General features: G+C 42.7%; 1 protein-coding gene across 1 annotated transcript in view; it reads left to right on the top strand.

Annotated features, from left to right (window-relative positions):
• Positions 1-6,002: 6,002 nt before the first annotated feature.
• Positions 6,003-22,224, top strand: part of LOC308155973 (uncharacterized protein) — a gene marked incomplete at its 3' end in the record, with an annotated part of 43,840 nt that continues 27,618 nt past the window's right edge. The window contains exons 1-2 of the mRNA XM_080529337.1: positions 6,003-6,192; positions 7,974-8,061. Of these exons, the coding sequence (XP_080385463.1) occupies positions 6,062-6,192; positions 7,974-8,061 (219 nt within the window). The 5' untranslated portion in view covers positions 6,003-6,061. The remainder of the gene's footprint in view (positions 6,193-7,973; positions 8,062-22,224) is intronic.

Here is a 22,224-nt window from a genome sequence, read left to right as displayed (position 1 = left end):
ACTATTTAGAGTTTAAGATGAAGAAGGGAAGGATTACTTATTTTAAAATTCAAAGTACTTTTGAAAGTATACTGCCATTCTAGGGAATAGTCCTAGTTTAAAAGTAGCAGAAGAATGGCTCCCTTTCATCTATAGCTCTCATTTTTAAGCTACCACCTGCCACTGCTATGGCCCCTACTATATCTTGGGGCTGGCCCTGATAATAAGCAGCAGTGTACTCCAAGATGGATGGAAGAAAGAGGATGGAAAGAAAGTGGTTGAAAAGAGTGTTCACTGAGTCTGTTATCTGTCAGAAGAGCCCTAGCAGGCCCAGACAAGACCCCCAACAGGTAAAGCTAACAATATCAGGTCTGTAGCTGTCACCGAGCCACCTTCCCTCTCTTCTCAGCTGGACGGCCTCTCGCCCTAATTTGGGCCCTCTCACCCACCTATGATAAACACACTGTGCCTGTTGCCCTCCCCTTCTCCGTTCGGAGAACAAGCCTTGCCATTAAGATTTATTAAGGTTAAAATAAACAGAGAATTAAATCACAGCAGATCTGTTTCCTATAGCCCTAAGTGAGGGGGGGGGGTGGCATTTTCTGGTTCCTATTAATGAATGTGGGTCCAATTACATGTCAGCCCGCTCCAAACCCACATTCTGTTCTTTTTCTCGAAACGTTTCTTTTTTTTCTTCTGGATTTTCCATGTTTTATATCAAAAATAATGTCTGCAAGACATTAGGGTGATTATGTGTGTTGAATCTGCATAGCATGTCAGTTCCTTTATTCCAGTAAGGCGTGACCTTCCCGCAACACTCCAGGTCAGGACCTTCTGCCTTCTACCTGTGGTGCTTGGATGACCCCAGGATGACCCCAGGATGACCCCAGGGGCCGGGACAATTACAGCAAAAATGTTCACACGTAATTGTTACCTGTTCAACAAGGCTAGTCAAGTATGTTACATCTTAGATTCAGAGATTGTATGTTTTCCTTATTTTCTTAATTGACTTAATCAACAGCCTAACAGCAGTTTTATGTCAAAGAGAGAATCTAATATCTGGGTTTATTTACATATTATAATAGAATTCCAAAAGGATGTTTTGACATTACCATGGCCATCGGATTTGAACTATGATTGCTATTGGAAAACCAAATGAATCCTGCTGTGACCTGTTCCCATCAAAGTAGTCGTACCTGTGACCCCAGTAGTCACTGGAATGTTTCACATAATAATAATAATAATAATAATAATAATAATAATAACTTTTTAATTGTATAACACTTTTCCTGCAAACGTTGCAGCTCAAAGTGCTCCAATCATTATAATAAAAATAATAATTTAATCATTTAAAGACAATATTAAAAAGAGGGTTTTTAGTCTTGACTTGAACATATTTGCTGAGGTTGCATCCCTAATGTAAACTGGCAGTCCATTCCACAATCTGGGTGCATAAAATGAGAATGCAGCCTCACCAAATCTCTTCTTTTGTACATGTGGTACACAGAGAAAACCATGTGAAAAATGTAGTAGGTAGGCCTATGTGAAAATGTCCTGAGGCTATAATTCATATGCTTACTGTAAACTGACAGGCAAACTCATCCTTCATAAAGATGCAGAGACAATGGCTATTTATAATAATAATCATAAGGCCAGGAAGGCCTCCAAGATCTCCAGAGACCCAACCCACCCTGGGTACGAACACTTTACCCGGCTGCCCTCGAAAAGGCGGTACAGGACCATGGCCGCAAGGACAAACAGACTGAAGCACAGCTTCTACCCCAGGGCCATCCAGGCCCTGAACACAGCAAAGACCTAGGTTCTGGGCCCTGGACAGTCTGGACGGATTGATGGCAGCTGCTGGACTGAAAAAATCAGGTGTAGTGCTGAGGCACAAATATGTACATTTCTAGCCTGCAAACTGCGACACTTCAAATGAATGTGCAATAACACTATGTGCAATATGACAACCCTAGTCGTCTATCTGTACAGTATAGTATAGTGGATAGTGTACATAGCCTTTATTTATGTAAACCAGCTCCTTCCCTTCTTGTGTTTTTTTTCTTTTTTCTTCTTTCCTAGCACCAGGGGAGCTCCCCTCCTAAATTTCGTTGTTTGGTACCTGTACTATAGCAATGACAATAAAGACCATTCATTCATTCATTCATTCATTCATTCATTCATTCATTCATTCATTCATCATTCATTCATTCATGAATAAGACATTCTTTACAAATGAGATGAGATGAGATTATCTTTTTACATCAACATGAAGCTCCTTCAACCGACTTGAAATTAATGTGTTCATCATCTCCCCCTGCAACAGAAATGTCAAACACTTATCCTTGTACTATGGCTGTTTGGGCCAGTGTTTTCATTTCATTAGCCAGCATCATAGGAATTGTGTCTCTGCATGAAAAACAGCAGAGGGCGCTGTTCTCAAACACCAGGACAGAGAGCCAGAGCAGCATAGCTCGAGCTGTCAGTGAGCAGCGTGTCAAGGCTAACAAGAGAATGTTGCAGGCTCGAAGCATTAAAGGCTGGACACAATTCTGACACAATTCAATAACACTCTTCTATTGAATTATGACTGAGAGGAATCCTCTGTCTTGTCCCAAGACATTGTCCACTTATAAGACACTACTCAATATCACTTTATCCTATCAGGTTGCATATTTTGTCATTGTATACCATCCGATGTTGGGGAGAAAGGATTATGCTCATGTTTCATTCCCAGAACTGAAATAAGTAATGCGTGGAGGAACAGGTTGGCACTTTTACATTTAAACATGAAAGACACTGTCTTTGCAGTCCGCATCATACTCCATTACTGTACTTAATGGAAAATGTGTACTGTGTATTTGCTGACTCATGTACAGGCTCGGTAAGCCATCACTCTCCACCAAGGGTTAAATAACAGCATCCTTTTAAGTGCTCGGTCCAGTGGAAAGCTTCTCCCTCTTACTAAAGATGGACTGGGATACAGCATTGAAGTTCATGGCCGTTGTGACATCAGAGCGCACAATGGCCTTCTGGGAGAAGTAATAATAATAATAATAATAATAATAATAATAATAATAATAATAATACTGGGGACTGAAGAGTCAGTCAAAGGAATTGTCCCTGCCGCTGCCTCCAATCCCACTTCACCACAAAGGAGAGGAGATTACTTCTTCCCTCTTTCACTCCTGTTTTCATTCTTCTTCTTTTCTGACCTTCATGCCAAGATAAATGGAGCAGAAGGAATAAGGTCTTCATAACACTACCTTTTGTGAGGCAAAAATGCTTGACAAATTAGGCTGTTGGGAAACATACAAGATGAAAAATAAATATATAATGAAACAGAATCTAACTATGTCACATACTGTTTTGGGCCTCGAAAGGCGCAACTCTCCTGGATTTTGGAACATGTACATTTACAACAACATTTACATTTATACCCTAAAGGTCTATCGCATTCCTACCACGTTGTGACTTGATTTGTGCCAGTATAATCTGTAAAAGTACAGAGAGCTTTGTTGATATTTGGGAAACATTCTGGTATCAAACTGCATAATTAATCCAGTAAAGGCAATACTGTTCTTGTCATAATTACATTAATCAATTGAATAAGGATACATCAGATGATAGATTTATTACATAATAGCATTTGATTATAATTCAAAACCCAACTCAGTGATTTCTGCACACAGGTTCACCAAAACAAAACATCAACAATTGGCCTACAATTTTTCACATGCAAATGGACTTGATTTTATTAACTTGATTGGTACAAGATCCCATCCCATCTCTTCAGGTTACACCTTAAATGCTCCTCCTGAGACATCTCTACCCCCGGCACTGCGTCTCCTGAGACACCTGCTTTCCCCTTTACTATGTCCCCTATGACTTCTACTGCCCCCCTTGTACTGTTTCTCTGTTCTCCAGTGTCTATATACAACTTTTCCTTCTATCACTGAGACTGCCAATGGCCCCTGGCCTGAGCTAGATTACTCTTCCTGATACGACTGGTGGATTGATGATTCACTTGCTTAGTCAAATGTATTAATTGTAAGTCGCTTTGGAATAAGGCGTCTGCTAAATGCCAAAAATGTAAATGTAAATGTAAGATATTATCTGTAGTGCTCAAGTGATGCATTATCATGCTGGTAGTAGCCATTAGAAGTTGGGTACATTGTGGCCATGAAGGGATGCATAAGGTCTGCAACCATACTCAAATAGGCTGTGGCATTCAAGCGATGATTGATTGGTATTAATGGGCCCAAAGTGTGCCAAGAAAACATTCTCCAAACCATTACACCACCTGAATGAATGAGAAGGTGTGCAGGTGTTCCTAATAAAAGGTTCAGTGAGTGTTTAAATTATATGGATTGTAATGTTACTATTTCTTTAGCTGTGTAGTTTTATTGAGTTAATATAAATGTATGGTCTAAATTTCATGTGAATAGCTGCAATGGATATATGTTGAATTAAAAGATTGTTGATATGTTGAATACTTATTTCCCCCACTGTATACAGGATGTAATCGTTTCCTATAGAAGTAAGACAACTCGTATAACTACTGTTAATTCTGCAGGCTATGAATGGAAGCATAGCCTTCTGGTCTCTAGATCAATAACTAAGATTTCACAGTGAATATATGCATCATATGGATGTTGACAATAGAGAAGGGTGTATATTTTGATGTAGTGAGGATTTGAGGATATATGTCATAATGTCCTTTAGAAGTAGTAGAACTCAATATAGAAATGGTAATTCTGAAGGGTATAAATGTAAATAAATACATGATATAATACTTCAAATGATCTATATTGATATAATGACCTCATATCAAATGATATCAAGTTCGTGTTTAAATCAATTCATTTAAACTTGATATAAAGATTATTATACAACAGTTAGTTCCGACCAAGTAATTTGATTGGACAAGAGGCATTCCATGAGTGCTGATATACAGTATAACAGCACTGGGACTTTTAACTATATGTATCACTCCGCCGCACAGATGTTCTACTAAATGACCGTTAATTAGACTACATGTTTGTGTTCAGGTTAATTAGACTACATGTTTGTGTTCAGGTTAATTAGACTACATGTGTGTGTTCAGGTTACTAGGCAACAGTCCATTTGAAGTTCAGTTGCGGAACTATTTTTTGTTTCTTTTTATGATTAAATAAACAAACAAATCATAATCTGTTGTCGCTTATTACCGTTAACTAATAAATCGCGCTGTAGAACTGTTGTATAAAAGCAATATCACACTCGAGGTCGTGCTGTTATACTGAATATCAGCACGGCTGTGATTCGGTCGTAGGTACGAGGCCGCATTATAACACACTCCCTCTCGTGTGATATTGCTTAAATAATGTTGCAAAAATGATATCAAACTAACATATTAAAACGACATTCCATATTATATACACAGCAGTGCATTTCCGGTATTGAGCATTGAATTGAGTATTGGACCAGCACGTCCCAGCACCTGTCCAGATGGAACATTTCATTCAAATTCCCCCACCTAAGTTTTCAAATACATTCACATTTTCAACATAACATATTTTCCAATGATAATTTTCCAATTACATTTTTGATCGAGCCTTGAACTGAAATACTATTTAAACCCAGGTTTGCCTAGTAATGGGTCGTTGTTGCTGTTAATGGCATTGGTTGGTAATTGGTTATGATATGGTAAGGTCAATTCATCCTCATTAATAAGGGATACATTTCATTATTAAAAATGTCTGAGAATATTGCTGACAAAGGCTTACTTACAAGGCATACACGCATTTATTCAAGGATACCCAATCCACGTGCACGCAGTATCAACCGAGGAATATCATTCAGTGGCAGAGACCTTCTCTGGGACAGTACAGGACTACTCCTACTTCTATGACGAAAATTCATCCATCATGTTATGCCAAACAGCCCCTCCCCCACTTCCTACTGCTCCAGCAGGGGATCACAACTGCGCTGCTTACTATTATGTCCATAACGAGACGCGACATGAAGGGATTTACTCAACTTTAGTTGAACACATTTCAGCTGGGTCGTCAGTTTTAGGGACTCGGAGTTGTTTGACCCGATGTGGCTCGCCGTTATGTCCAACGTGAAAAGACAAACTTCGTGGCAGGAGGATATCGCCCGAAACTTTTCCAGACTGTTTCAAAGAGGGAAATCTCAGGACCCAGAGAAAGCAGAGGAGGGTGATATCAGGTATGAACATTAAAGTCAATATTGTCAAATGTTGTATTTTGTGAAATAGTGCCGCTTCTTACTTTATGCAACATAAATGATATCAAAACCGCGCTGGAGATGAGACAGGAGGACAGGAGGACAGGAGATTTGGCACGATCTATGGTGGGCAACATGTCAATGTGTTACATGTTTTAGAAGTCACTGTACATGTGCACGCTTCCCCTACTCGTCGCCATCATTCTGCTTGTACGTTTTACTGTATCTATCACGGAGTTGACATATATACGGGCAGAAAGGTACACATTTGCTTCTAATGACAAAGTAAACAGCATCATGGTTGTTGTCACTGTGCCAGGCAGTGGCGACCACGAGAACGGGCACAAGTGTGAGTGACCATCTGTCACAGTGAGAAACAATTGAGTGTTATTGTGGTCAGCCTCTTCACAGCTACAAAGTCCCTATAGAAAACCTCCGCCTGGGTCAGATGGGAAGTCTAGGTTGTAAACATTCGTTTAGGTCTAATATATGTTAGCCGACTAAAATCTTAATATAAAATGATCACTTATTTTGAGCCTGGTAATATTCTTATCATGGAAATACAGGTCTCCAACCTGAAGCTAATTTTCAAGGTATTCTTCTGTCGTTTAGAGCAAAGAAAACAGCCCAGGGAAAAGTGTTCATTCATTAGGGTGGGTCCCATACTCCACCTCTTCCTACACCTGCCTCAGGTGACATCTTTTTCAAGTGCCGCCCGGTTGAGACTGTGAGAATGTCCTCCGTCTAAAACAGGTTGAGTCAGAGATTGGTACTTGAGTGTCAAAAGAGGAGGAGCTGTCAATGTTCTCTTGAAGATGGGTACATGGAATTTGATTCATTATGGTGTGAAGATCACAGTGCAATAGAATGAATAAAGGCACAGAATTTACATTTATTTGAACACTATAGGCCTACAGTGTACCTCAACATGGCCACCAGTCCCCACCATGGAACAATGGCTTTGAATGACAATGACCAACCTGGTCATTCTAACTCTGTAGTGTGCATACTTAGCTACTCTCTCTATAGTGTGCAAACTTACTTAGCTACTCTCTCTATAGTGTGCATACTTAGCTACTCTCTCTATAGTGTGCATACTTAGCTAGAATAGAATATACTTTATTGTCGTTGTACAGTTGCCTATACAATGAAATTGTAGTGGCTCTTCCGAAGGTGCAAAAAAAAACACAAAACATATTCACAAACATATACACATATAAGATAAACATTTATGAACATGTCTTATGTCTACTGTTCAGTGTTCTGATGGTCCATGGGTAGAAACTGTTGGACAGCCTGTTTGTTCTAGCCTTTATGCTCCTGTACCTCACTCCAGAGCGCATCAGGCTGAACAGGTGGTGACCAGGGTGGAGGTGGTCTTTAAGAATCCTTCCTGCTCTGGAGAGGCACCGAGAGCGTGCCACGTCATCCAGGGAGGGCAGGGGACAGCCGATTATTTTTTCCGCTGACTTCACCACTCTCTGCAGTCTCTTTTTGTCCACTACTTTGCAGCCAGCGTACCATGCTGTGATGGAGAATGTCAGCACACTCTCAATGATGGAGTGGTAGAAGGTTACCAGCAGCTTCTCCTCCACCCTGTTTCTTTTGAGAACTCTCAGGAAATGGAGTCGCTGCTGGGCCTTCTTTACCACCGCTGTGGTGTTGGCTGACCAGGTGAGGTCCTCTGAGATGTGGGTTCCCAGGAACTTACTCTCTCTATAGTGTGCATACTTAGCTACTCTCATTCATTTATTTTTCCCCAGTCCTAGTGGAGAGGAGAATGGAGTCAGCAGCCCTGAGACCAGTGAAGGGGATCCACCGCCACTCCAAGAGGACCTGGATCTGTCTAAGGTACAGTGTGGACGGAGGTCAGAACACTAGGCCTGGACATGACCCAGACCGCTGGGACTGATGCAGTCTTTAGATGCTGTTAATGTACCAGTGACTAGAGCTGGTACAGAGGGCTGGTAAATGCAGAGTAGAACAGTGCAAGGCATGAGGCATGTACTGAAATTTGTATGAGGAGGATTGCATAACCCGGGGGGGTCTCTTGAAGCTCTTGCCCCGAGGCTATGTGTGTGTGTGTGTGTGTGTGTGTGTGTGTGTGTGTGTGTGTGTGTGTGTGCCTGTGTGCCTGTGTGCCTGTGTGCATCTGAGTTAGGGATTCCGAGTACTGCATTTTGAGCTGATACCGAGTACCGACCCAATAAAAAACGAGACAGCTGTACAAGTTCTGTGTGTGGAAGTGCTGTGCTTGTCATCATTCGTGTCTATCTAAACAAGTGAATGCCATCCTCAAGCTGGAACTTGTTGAATAAAGACCCCATTTCAGAACTCAATTGCTGAGTGCCAATTTTGCAACAAGTAGTTTTACTGGTCTTAAGTGTGAAATACTTTTTTATAGCAATAGATCTGGCCTTTCCCTGAACAACAGAAAACGGATTGTTTTCATACCGATGCGTGATTAGGATGATGTCATCTCCTGAAGTGTAGCAGCCCCTACTCTTAAACCTTTGGATGCCATCTACCATAGCACCCTTCGCTTTGTCACAGGTGATAGTTTCACTACTCATCATTGCATACTTTATCAAAAGGTTGGCTGGACCCTGTTAACACTAGAACAGCCTTGGGTGGGGTCATTTGACCAAGTGAGTAAAAAAAGCTATTTTGCAGTTTTTCTGTGTAGGACGCAGGCTAATTTGACTATCTAGTGATCATTGTATGTAATTAGCATTTTCCCATTCTAAAGACTATGGTCATTTGACCCCCAAGGCGGCGCGAAGAGTAGGTGAAATATGCACGACTGTCCTAGTGTTCAAGTCCCCTAGATGTCTTAATTACTCCCTTTTTGTGTATAAAGGGCTACTGCATAAACTCTCAGCTTACCTAACCTCATTATCAAATGAACTAACTCCTTCTCTGACTTGGATATGTCTTGTGATTATTCCAGGTTATGTTGTAGTTATCTAGTTATGTTGTTCTGGTGCCGTTTAGGTCATTTAACATTTTGATTGAGGACCTCTTTGTGTTGGTTTTCTAATGTTGTCCTTGTGTATAATGTATGGTTGTAAACTGTGTATGCAGGGCTCCATGGTCTCAATGGGAGTCCCTGCTAAAATAAAGGTTAAATCGTTAGGGTTAGGGTTAGGGTTGTGAGAAAAATTATAGAATACTTCTTTCGTGTAACATCAGAGGTCCAACTTGGTGTCGTGTAGCCATGCCCGCATCTCTGGTTCTAAGTCGAAGAGGCTGGCTTCCGAGGGTGGTCTATATAAGGGGCAGATGGTGATTATATGGTCGGCGGTCTGCTCAGGGTCACCACACTCGCATGCCGCACTGTCCGCCAGGCCCCACGCCTTCATTGTTTTAAAGCGACCGACACCAGTTCGTAGACGGTTCAGTGTGGTCCATTGCCGGCGTGGTAGGTCGTCGCCTCCAATGGCGCCATCTCCTGGGTCCCAGATGTAGCGGTGGATTCGGGAGGGCCCGGCTGACCAGGGTTTTTCCTGGATCAAAATGAGGCGGAGGTGGTACCAGAGGCGTTTGACATCTGGGGGACCCCTGAAACGGGGCATTCTGGTGAATTTAGATGCACCAATTTGTGCCTTTTCTGCATCAATTTATGGTGGAAATGTCATTATTTATGTAAAGAAGAACACAATATTCAGGCACCAGATGACCATTCAAAATATAATGCAATATAAGGCTCTCAGGCATTCTGTACTTTCAAATATGTATTCTCCTTGAGCAGTCAACATCAACTCTCAGCTATTTCGCTAGCAAACACGAAAGCTAACTTATTTGCAAAACAGCGCCCCCGCCACCACGTCGGCGCAGTGCCGCAATTGCAGTTAGAAATGACAGAAATCCACCGAGTGCAACGCTTGTAGAAAATATGACCGTCAGAGTTTTGTCGAGAGCTGGAGGCGGCAAGAAATATGACGGAGGCGGCCACCTCATAATTCTCTATGCAGGAAAAACCCTGCTGACTCCCACTCCTGCTTCCAAGCTGCTGCCAACCATGCATCTCTGGGGATGTCCTCAGAGGTGGAGTTGAGCATCTCTTGTGCTGCCTTGTTGTAAGGGTGGCGGGTCTTGAGTCTGCTTGGAGGTGCTGGTGTTATTGTGGTGTTGTGCAGGATGTGCCAGTCATACTTTTGTGCCTTCCTGGCCAGGGTGAGGGTGGCAGCCTCCCGTCGGAGGCCGGCCGGTGCTATTCCCGTGAGGACTGGCAAGAGGGACACAGGGGTAGGCTTCAAGCATCCAGTTATTATTCTGAGGGAGGTATTGATAGCCACGTCAACCTTTCTCGCATGAGGGCTTCTGCTCCAGGCTGGGGCGCAGTATTCCGCTGCAGAGAAGACCAGGGCTTGGGTGGATATTCTTAGCGTCTTAGCGGAGGCTCCCCAGATTGTACCAGCGAGGCGGCGGATCAGCGTGGCCCTGGATGTCACCTTGGCCTTGACTTCTTCCAGGTGTTGCTTGATAGAATACAAGAGTATTGGAGTCTAACCATCACCCAGGCCAGTTTGGATTTGCAGGAATTGTTGACTTTTTCACTTTTTCCCATAATTAACTACAGTGTTTCCTCTAGGATTTTTCACATTAGTGGCGGGGTGGTCAGTTTGCGATTTTTTTTTCCGCGTGCACACGCATTAAACGCGCACTGGCGCTCAAAACAAAGACGTAATTTCACCAAAAACTATTTTTTTAAATAGCGGTTAAGTCATTAAAGCCGAGCAGGTGATTTTATATAGAAGGTGATCAAATACCACGATATCCTACAGCTGCAGCGGAACATGCGGAACGCGCATGACACACACACACACACACACACAGAAAGATCATCAGCTCAGCCCAGTGTTTCCTCCAGGAATTTTTCCATTGGTGGCGGATAGGTCTGTCCGCAATTTTTTTTCCGCGTGCACGCGCATGGAACGCGCACGCGCGCTCAAAACAACGAACTAATTTAAAACTAGAGGGAGGATGGCAAAAAAAAAAAAAACTACAAAAACTTCCCAGAACCTGATTTGCACGACCAGCTGTCGCTGTAGGACACGTTCGATTGCAAAATTCATTTATCCTTTATGTTCCCAGTTGAGGGCGTGTAGCTGTCGTTAGTTGGCCTGCTTTTATTTAGTTATGCGTACGTTTGAGTAAAGCGGGGTACACACATAAGGATTTTCTGGCCGATTTTGGCCCGATTTTCAGATGGCTGAAAACGACAGAAAATGCCTGATTATCAGATGGCTCTTAACATTTTCCTATACAAAATCCTGTGGTGTGAGGTGTGTAAAGAGTCAATCTCTCCCGACAACCTGCTCGGAAAATGGGCGTGGCCGGCAATCGTAAATGTCAAATGTGTTCAATACTTACGACCAGAAATCTTAGGGTTGCCATATTGTTTGGTGGAATTTGCGGTTTTAGACTGTGGTTAGGGTGGAAAATGTAATTTCCATCTGGCAACCCTGCTCGCGAGTCCAACTATAACGTGGATGGAATGTAGCCAATCAAGAAGCGAGCTGACTTCTTCTTTTCGTTATTCGGCACTTTATTTGCCCTGTCGCACATGGTTGTCTCGTACAGGTCAGTCAGGGTACTACGTTAGATAATAATAATAATAACTTTATTTGTATAGCGCTTTTCCTGCAAACTGGAGTCTGTCGTAACGAAAATCTTTATGTCTGTGGGGTGCTGAAATGGGGAAATCGGCGCACACCACACACAATACGATCAAGGCTGTTCAATCCAAGATTTTGTTTCTTCATGTGTGGGGTCTGTCTCATATAAGATTTTGGTTAAGATTTTGAAAATCCTTATGTGTGTACCCCGCTTTAGTCATCTCTAGGATTGTTGTTTGATATTAGCCTATACTTTCTCTTATCTGCATTTTGAGCAACTGTACAAGACCCAACAACACAACTCTGATACAGGACTAATGTTACCTAGCTGCTATAGCTAACCCAACCCTGCTACAAGACCCAACAACACACCTCTGATACAGGACTAATGTTACCTAGCTGCTATAGCTAACCCAACCCTGCTACAAGACCCAACAACACAACTCTGATACAGGACTAATGTTACCTAGCTGCTATAGCTAACCCAACCCTGCTACAAGACCCAACAACACAACTCTGATACAGGACTAATGTTACCTAGCTGCTATAGCTAACCCTGCTACAAGACCCAACAACACAACTCTGATACAGGGCTAATGTTACCTAGCTGCTATAGCTAACCCAACCCTGCTACAAGACCCAACAACACAACTCTGATACAGGGCTAATGTTACCTAGCTGCTATAGCTAACCCTGCTACAAGACCCAACAACACAACTCTGATACAGGGCTAATGTTACCTAGCTGCTATAGACCCATTTGTACTAAACAACTACAACGTTGTATTGGACACATTTTTTTCGAACTAATGAATGAATGAATGAATGAATGAATGAATGAATGAATGAATGGACTTTATTGTCATTGCTACAGTACAGGTACCAAACAAGACAGCAGTCTTATTAACGGCCCGTGTGGAGGCGACCCAGCACAGTGGGGATATACACTATCAAGCCAAGCTCTACTGTCAATATTTGCGTGTGTGTGTGTGTGTGTTTTTCACTTTGAACGCAATTTCAATTGCAATGTCCCACCTACATCTCCTCTGTGGAAAACTCTAATCCCGACGCAGCAGTTATTGTGCTCGGCGATTTTAATCACACCAACAGAACTTCCCAATTACAAACAACAGGTGTCATGCCCCAGCAGAGGAGCTAACATACTAGACCACTGCTACGTTACTATCAACGAGGCTTACCGTTCGTTCCCGAGGGCACCGCTGGGAAGGTCCGACCATGCCATGCTGCTCCTCGTCCCGAAATATAGAGAGAAACTTAAATCCTGCAATACGACACCCAGCCATGCAGTTTCGTATCGCTCATAGCCATTGCTAGCTTCAGCAATGTTTGAAGTGTCTGGGACATCTTTTTTCTTGAAAAATCCATCCATCTGTCGCTGTTTTTGTTTAATTTTTCGAAGTTATTTAACGTGATATCTTATTTGTGCACCTAGCTAGCTAGATCAGCTTTTTGTATCTTTTAGATGGTACTACCGGTGACTTTTAGCCCGTTATTTGCGAGGAGAAAACACAGGCGCCCGAGCATTTCGGAAGGCAAGACTGCTGAGCGGGGATGGTTGAGTCTGCACGGTTCTCATGCCGGTTCACATTTACCGTAGACCAATCAGGAGTAGCCCTTGTGTCACGTCGTCAACTGAATGTTTAATGTCATTAATCTGATTTTGGATCAGCTGTTAGAGAGAGATGGGCGTGGATTTAGGTGCACTTTTAGTCAACAGCCATTATAGCGCTGATCTAGGATCAGATATATTTTAATCAGCTAAAATGTTCAGAGGTGGATTTTATTATTATTTAAAAAAATAAATTTTTGTGTGTGGACAATCAATTCGTGGCGGAGGAAATTCATTCGTGGCGGCCCGCCACCAATAAATGCATATAGAGGAAACACTGAGCTCATCGAATATGAAGTACACGAGAGATAATCAGCTCATCGAATATGAAGCACACAAGAGTAGGCTACACATGGAACCGGGAACGCGCATACAGCACTGAACAACATCCGTAGAATATAAACTTGTGACTACATAGATACATACACACACACACACACACACACACACACAATGAAAGATCATCAGCTCATCAATACGAAGTAGGCCTACATGAGAGTACACGCACAAAACCGGCTAACGTTACTGTTTACAGAAGTAAAATCACAGTGTGACAGTCAGATGGAGCATTCGGTAAACAACCAACAGCAAGGTAATGCATCAGCTGAGTTAAAGAAAACCAACTCTTACCTTTGATGACACCGACATGAGCCCTCTTTACTCCGCCGTTCTGTTCGTGGTGATTTTAGAGGCAATAGATTGTTGTTGCCCCGCGCATATTGCTATGAATAGTTCGAAGCTAGCGTTAGGTGCGAGGCTGCTCGGTTAACCCATTAGCGGGAACATTATTTGTTTCACAAAATAGGCAGATTTTTGAGTAAAGAAAAATGTTATATCTTTGCACTCGATCAAATTTCAGGACCCTCCTTTCATGACTTTTCCAAGATATGTGCGTTCTACCACCCAGTATCCTTACATTTTCACATCAGGATAAGCTAATATAAACAGGGGTGCACATAACTGATGCGCCAGTGCGCATGCGTCGCCAAAATGCATGCTGCGCGGCAGATCAGCCGCATGAAGGCGCTTTTGCGCACCAACAGCTGGGTCCAAGAAGCAAGCCCCACTAGTAACTAGTAATACTAGTACTAGTAGTAACTAGTACTAGTAGTAATTAGTAACTATTTGCCGTCCCCTCAGCTGAAGGCCCGACGAGTAATCCATCACAACAGTCGACCGACGACGACCACGGCGACTCCCCTCACGAAAACATTCGGAAAGTATCGTAACTCGTACGTTCATTCCGCATATCGCATGGTTATCACGCCGACACGTGAAAATTCAGTCCCGAACGACTCGTCGCTAAAAGGAAAAACAACACCAAGGGACTTCACGTTTCTTTTCTCTGAAGCTTTCAAACGTTCAGACGTTTGTTTTACAGCTTCATTATCGCACCTCGACCCCTGACCCAGGGAATATGGTTGGGAATTCTATTAGAAAAAAAAAAAAAAAAGACTTTGTTGCACAATCAAAATAATGAGCTATTTAAAGTGATAGCCTACAACTTCCTCTACCATGGTTGACATTGAGGACAGTGATAACTTACAGCATTCAAGAGAGCAGTGATGATGATGATTAAGCTTGTAGCATAAATAAATGCTTAGGCTGTAACTTTTTGTTGAAAAGTTGATTTCAGTGTTTACAGAACAGAGCAGTGCTTAAAGAGATGTCCGTTTATTTCAGTGTGTTTAAAGAACAGACATTCAGTTAGTGCTTAAAGAGATGTCAGTTGATTTCATTGTGTTTAAAGGAGTCTGACAGACTTTCATGCTTAAAGAGCAGTCATTTGATTTTGCATTTGTTTATTTTGTTTTGCACACAATCATTTGTTCGTTCATCTTTATTTATGAATAAATGTCGTTTTGCTAATATAAGTTATCCATGTATCCCTTTTTCATCCATCATGTGGGACGGGTCGTGACTCGCGAGCTCGGGGAGCACCAAGCAGCATCCCTAGGTGCTCCTCTGAGCACTGGCCCCAAAAAGTTATGTGCACCCCTGAATATAAAACTACTCTGTAGGAAGCAGGCTAATTTACAAGCGCCAACTAGTGGTCGTTGTGTGTAAATAGCAGCTTAGCATTGAAAAAGAGGGGCGGCTCTTTTAGTAGGTTAAAAAGGCACGGCTGTTCTAGTGTTAATGACCTGCTCTGTGCAGATGGACCTGTGGTTCTCCCATATTGCAGGATTGAAATACAATTTGTGTATTTCAGTCCTCTAAATCAGACATTCCTCAGCCAACAAGCTAGTGCTTAGAGGTTTTCTGCAAAGATCCAGTAAATAGGCCCTACTAGGCCCTAAAAGCCCTTGTGTTACCATCAATCAAACGGCCGACTCTTCCAGAGAATTAAATGGTAAATGTAAATGGACTGACTTATATATCGCCTTTATCCAAAGCGCTTTACAACAGCCGCAAGCTACCATGCAAGGCGCCGGCCCCGCTCACTGGGGGCAATTTGGGGTTCAGTGTCTTGCCCAAGGACACTTCGACATGTGGCCAGCCGGGGCTCGAACCGCCGATCTGCCGACCTTGCGATCATTAGTGCCCCATATAGAGTATCTCAACTCTACTGGATGTGCTGCTCAGCAGGGAGAGGGAAAGGACTCATATTTCCCCCCCCCCCTCCCTCCACACACCCCCGTGTTGGTTTGGATATGGGTTGCTCTCGACTCTCTTGATACAAAATACCTCTGTTAAATTCACCCCGGATTCTATGAGACGGCCACATAATATCCAGTGTTGATCATTTACCTTGACGTAAAGGATCTGGGACAGTGGTCCACTAGCCCTGACCTCGGCTGACCTCCAACCTGGAATGTGTCTGTCAGAGGCGTGTGCACGTGTCCGCATGTGCGGAAGCTCTTACATGTGCACCTGTCTTGTGTGTCGTTGGGGGGCTTTGCTTGGGTGAAAGGTGGTTGTTTTTTTCTGTGTGTGTGTGTGTGTGTGTGCGCGTACACGTCACAGCCAGGAGACTATATTAGGGGCACTTAAAGACTCTCTCTGCCGACTTTGAGAAGGCTGCTGCTCCTGCTGAGTCTTACTACTGTAAACAAGGACACCCCCCTCTTCTTCACCCCTCAGACCCCACAGACTCTTCTGTCTGGTCTCCCGTCATGTCTGTCTCTGTTGTTGGGGTAGTGTGAACTCAACTAGTGTGAACTCAACTAGTGTGAACTCAAGTCTCTGGCTCACACATGTTTATGGAGGATGGGTATAATGCTGTAGCACTTGTCCTGGAAAGGCTGAGAACAACCTTGTAACTAAACAAATGAAGACACCTCTCTTTTCTCCAACCACACCTACTTCCCCTCTCAAGATGGCACGGCAGTGTTAGCGCGTTGGCTAATTTTCCACTTGATTCCCTGTGGTCTTAGCAGAGCTCCATGATTCTGAGTTTCTTGGCTTGTCGTCCTCTTCTCTGTAAAGGCTGTTCTTGGAAACATAAAGTAGGTCAACAGCGTCAGCGAATGGAGAGGTGTTTCCCCCCCCCCCCCCTCTCAGTATGTTGGCTTTGTCGGTGGGCCAAACAAGCAGAGAATGGCGCTCATCGAGAGAGAGAGAGAGAGAGAGAGAGAGAGAGAGAGAGAGAGAGAGAGAGAGAGAGAGAGAGAGAGAGAGAGAGAGAGAGAGAGAGAGAGAGAGAGAGAGAGAGAGAGAGAGAGAGAGAGAGAGAGAGAGAGAGAGAGAGAGAGAGAGAGAGAGAGAGAGAGAGAGAGAGAGAGAGAGAGAGACACTAGGTGGAGAGTTTTGCTGGAGCATGGAGGCTGAGTCAGTTGTACAAGAGGACTTGTTGGGTTGAGGACATTAGCCTCAGGGTAGAATCTTTCTGGCTCAAAAAGAGAGGAGGGATTATAAAAATGTCCCAAATCTCCTAATATTCCAGAAGAGACCAACACTCTGGTTGACTAAATGTCCTAGCCAAGCATTGTATTTGAGGGCTGAATGTGATGGTGTTGTATGCTGAATAGCATACAGTATGAGTCATGGTGAGGAAAAGGGAGGGAACTGTTGTAGGGTTTCCCCTTTTGCTCTCATGAAACTTCTGCTTGGCCAGCTACTTCACCCACCAGCACATCTGCAACTGCTTTAATTGATACTGGACGGCAGCTTTTAGTGACATACTGTATAATCTCTTTGACTGACTCCTAAAGGACCTGAGACGTTTGTGACTGACGGTCACATTATCCACATGTAATTCAAAGACTATCCTCAAGGCGGCGCTGCATGTGCCTCCACACTATTAGTTAGCAGCATTTTCAAAATTTTCACTTTCAATTTGCTTATATGAATGGATCCCTTCTATGAAGATCATTCAAAGAGATTTGAAGTGCATTCTGGTTAAAGTATTAGAAGTATTACGAGTCAATAACTTGTGTATCAACACATGGTTTAAGACGACTCTATGGGCTGCTGGGGGAACTGAAGGAACTACAAGAGAAACAAACAAGGGAGAGATTCCACCAGGCTGCTACAGCAGGATGGACACCAGCATCATGTTTGATCTCTTCAGTTGAAACCATTTCATTTGATACTCATTTGATACTCATTTGAAGAAAGTCTGAGACGCGGCGCTGTGCTGCCTAATCCAATTCCATCAAAGTGGGACATCATCACCTGTCTGTCCTTTAGAACTGGAGGTAGATAATGACATCATCATCTGTCTGTCCTTTAGAACTGGAGGGTAGATAATGACATCATCATCTGTCTGTCCTTTAGAACTGGAGGTACTCTACCGTTCAATAGTTTGGGGTCACATAGAAATGTCCTTATTTTTTAAAGAAAAGCACTGTTTTTTTCAATGAAGATAACATTAAATTAATCAGAAATACACTCTATACATTGTTAATGTGGAAAATGACTATTCTAGCTGCAAACATCTGTTTTTTAATGGAATATCTACATAGGTGTATAGAGGCCCATTTCCAGCAACAGTCACTCCAGTGTTCTAATGGTACATTGTGTTTGCTAATCGCGTTAAAAAGCTAATGGATGATTAGAAAAACCTTGAAAACCCTTGTGCAATTATGTTAGCACAGCTGAAAACGGTTTTGCTGGTTAGAGAAGCTATACAAATGGCCTTCCTTTGAGCTAGTTGAGTATCTGGAGCATCACATTTGTGGGTTCGATTATACTCTCAAAATGGCCAGAAAAAGAGAACTTTCATATGAAACTCGACAGTCTATTCTTGTTCTTAGAAATGAAGGCTATTCCATGTGAGAATACAACGGTGTGTACTACTCCCTTCAGAAAACAGCACAAACAGGCTCTAACCAGAGTAGAAAGAGAAGTGGGAGGCCCCGGTGGACAATTGAGCAAGAAGACAAGTACATTAGAGTCTCTAGTTTGAGAAATAGACGCCTCACAGGTCCTGAACTGGCAGCTTCATCAAATGGTACCCGCAAAACGCCAGTGTCAACGTCTACAGTGAAGAGGCGACTTCGGGATGCTGGCCTTCTAGGCAGAATGGCAAAGAAAAAGCCATATCTGAGACTGGCCAATAAAAGGAAAAGATTAATATGGGCAAAAGAACACAGACATTGGACAGAGGAAGATTGGAAAAAAGTGTTATGGACAGACAAATCAAAGTTTGAGGTGTTTGGATCACACAGAAGAACATTTGTGAGACGCAGAACAAGTGAAAAGATGCTGGAAGAGTGCCTGACGCCATCTGTCAAGCATGGTGGAGGTAATGTGATGGTCTGGGGCTGCTTTGGTGCTGGTGACGTGGGAGATTTGTACAAGGTAAAGGGATTTTGAATAAGGAAGGCTATCACTTAATTTTGCAACGCCATGCCATACCCTGTGGACAGCACTTGATTGGAGCCACTTTCCTCCTACAACAGGACAATGACCCAAAGCACACCTCCAAATTATCCAAGAACTATTTAGGGAAGAAGCAGGCAGCTAGTATTCTGTCTGTAATCGAGTGGCCAGCGGAGTCACCAGATCTCAACCCCATTGAGCTGTTGTGGGAGCAGCTTGACCGTATGGTATGCAAGAAGTGCCCATTAAGCCAATCCAACTTGTGGGAGGTGCTTCAGGAAGCGTGGGGTGAGATTTCTTCAGATTACCTCAACAAATTAACAGCTAGAATGCCAAAGGTCTGCAATGCTGTAATTGCTGCAAAGGGAGCATTCTTTGACGAAAGCAAAGTTTGAAGGACAAAATTATTATTTCAAATAAAAATCATTATTTCTAACCTTATCAATGTCTTGACTATATTTTCTATTCATTTCGCAAGTCATTTGATAAATAAAAGTGTGAGTTTTCATGGAAAACACAAAATTGTCTGGGTGACCCCAAACTTTTGAACGGTAGTGTAGATAATGACATCATCATCTGTCTGTCCTTTAGAACTGGAGGTAGATAATGACATCATCATCTGTCTATCTACCCTCCAGTTCTAAAGGACAGACAGATGATGATGTCATTATCTACCCTCCAGTTCTAAAGGACAATGACATCATCATCTGTCTGTCCTTGGAGGTAGATAATGGTGTCTGTCCTTTAGAACTGGAGGTAGATAATGGTGTCTGTCCTTTAGAACTGGAGGTAGATAATGGTGTGTCTGTCCTTTAGAACTGGAGGTAGATAATGGTGTCTGTCCTTTAGAAATGGAGGTAGATAATGGTGTCTGTCCTTTAGAACTGGAGGTAGATAATGGTGTCTGTCCTTTAGAACTGGAGGTAGATAATGGTGTCGGGACTAATACGAGGGCATTTCCAATGCAAGGGAACTTGTCTATATATTGTTAATAGCAAAGCATAACTTAATATCAATCCCTGACTCCAAGTCATTTAAGTAACAATTACCGGTATGTGCAAAGAATTGTTGAGGCTCTGCTGAATTATTGCAAGAATGGTCACCACCTTGACGGATGTTGTGCCAGGTAGACACATTGGGGCTGCATCCCTATTGTTTTTGATGAGTTGTCAGTGCTCTTAAAGGGGCAATCTGGGACTGATGCATCTATTTTATTTACTTTAATAGGCAATGATTCTTGAAGAATGACATGCCTCATGAGCTTAGTTCATCTGGCTTGCCCCATCAGAACCACAAAATAGAAGCTTGTTTTACTGTTCTGCAAATAATGTAAATGTACACTAACACTGTAAAGCTTCATGATTAAAACTATCATTTTGATCTCATGGATGGTCCGTACTTGCATCATGCACGATATGCATTTTTTCCAACCGATACCGATATTTACCCGCTTCTTGTGGCCGATAACCGATACCGATATTATTATTTTATTTTTTCTTTCCTAGCACCAGGGGAGCTCCCACTCCCAAATTTCGTTGTTTGATACCTGTACTATATCAATGACAATAAAGACCATTCAGATATAATTTCACAGTTCATAACCTGTAGTTCATGCACACCTGAAGGTAAGAAAGGCTATGTAGTGAGCAAAGATTGATGATTTAATATTCCATAGTGATCTCACCAAATCTAACTTACATCACTATTGTTAACACAACAAAGAGAACACTTCTGACTCTTCAAATGTTCATTTATTATTTCCTCTAACAAACAGAATCTGTTATACAGTGCACAATGCTTTTTTTAGCCAAGATCTGGCCTCCTTTTATGAAAACAAAAAAGGCTCACCTAAGAGTAATTAGATCAAAAAAGTGTCAAAAATAAAGTGCACCTTGTGCATCAGTCAATACAAAAATAAAGACTTTTAAAGAACCAAAAGTTGTATAGAACTTGTACAGAAACTAGTGCCAAATGTCTGCTTAGTCTGCAGATAAACCGAATGATACAAGGCACATAGTAGGCTACACTAGTATGCTTAATAAAGCAACTGAAAAGGGCTGGGCTACTTTTAGTGCATGAGGATGAGGTAGGTTGTGATAAAGCCCATCAAACGTTTTGCATAAGAATTCAAAATAAATTGCACTGACATGGAAAAACAAAAAGTGCATGTTTTCCTTGTAAACAACTTGTCTTGTATAGCCTACATTCACATTCTCACCTAAATAATAGACACGTTTTCCATTGGTGTTCCCTAATATACAAACTGAATACAATTCCTACCTCATAGAACCTTTGCTAGCCTAGTCTTCAGAAGCAGTAGCCTAGCCGCGGTGGTAGCCTAGCCTTCAGAAGCAGTAGCCTAGCCGCGGTGCAACACATTGAACACGCATTTGAAAACTGCAGGAAGACAGCAGACAGCTCAAAGGCTCAAGCAATCAATGAAAAAATAATGGAGTTGGTGGAGCTACCACCGCGGCTAGGCTACCTTCTTAAGACTAGGCTACCATCGCGGCTAGGCTACCTTCTGAAGGCTAGGCTACCACCGCGGCTAGGCTACCTTCTGAAGGCTAGGCTACCACCGCGGCTAGGCTACCTAGTGCTTGATATTCCTTCCATACAGCGTGCTTGCAATGGTGATTCTTCAGGTGACTTATTAGATTCGTTGTGTTGTAACTTGTAGACCTTTGCCCTCCTCTCCGAACTTTTGTCGAACATGTGTTGCAAATTGCAAACGCACTATCTGCCTTAGAAATTGTGAAGAATGTCCACACCGGGGAAGGCATGTTTCGCTCGCGTCTCGTCTATACAAACTGCGTGCCTGACCGCGGAAACCGGAAGCAGAGCGCGGAAACCGGAAGCAGAAATATTTCCGGCTTCATATTATCGGTTAAATATCGGCTAAATGTTATAATAAATACCGATACCGATAAACATTAATTCCTCAATATCGGGCCGATAAATATCGGTGCCGATAATATTGTGCATCCCTAAGATGTAC

Source organism: Nansenia antarctica (genome assembly GCF_963989245.1).
Source record: "Nansenia antarctica genome assembly, chromosome: 4".
NCBI classification, from domain to species: Eukaryota; Metazoa; Chordata; class Actinopteri; order Argentiniformes; family Microstomatidae; genus Nansenia; species Nansenia antarctica.
The sequence above is the reverse complement of the archived record's forward strand: the minus strand, read 5'-3'. Positions and strand labels throughout refer to the sequence as shown.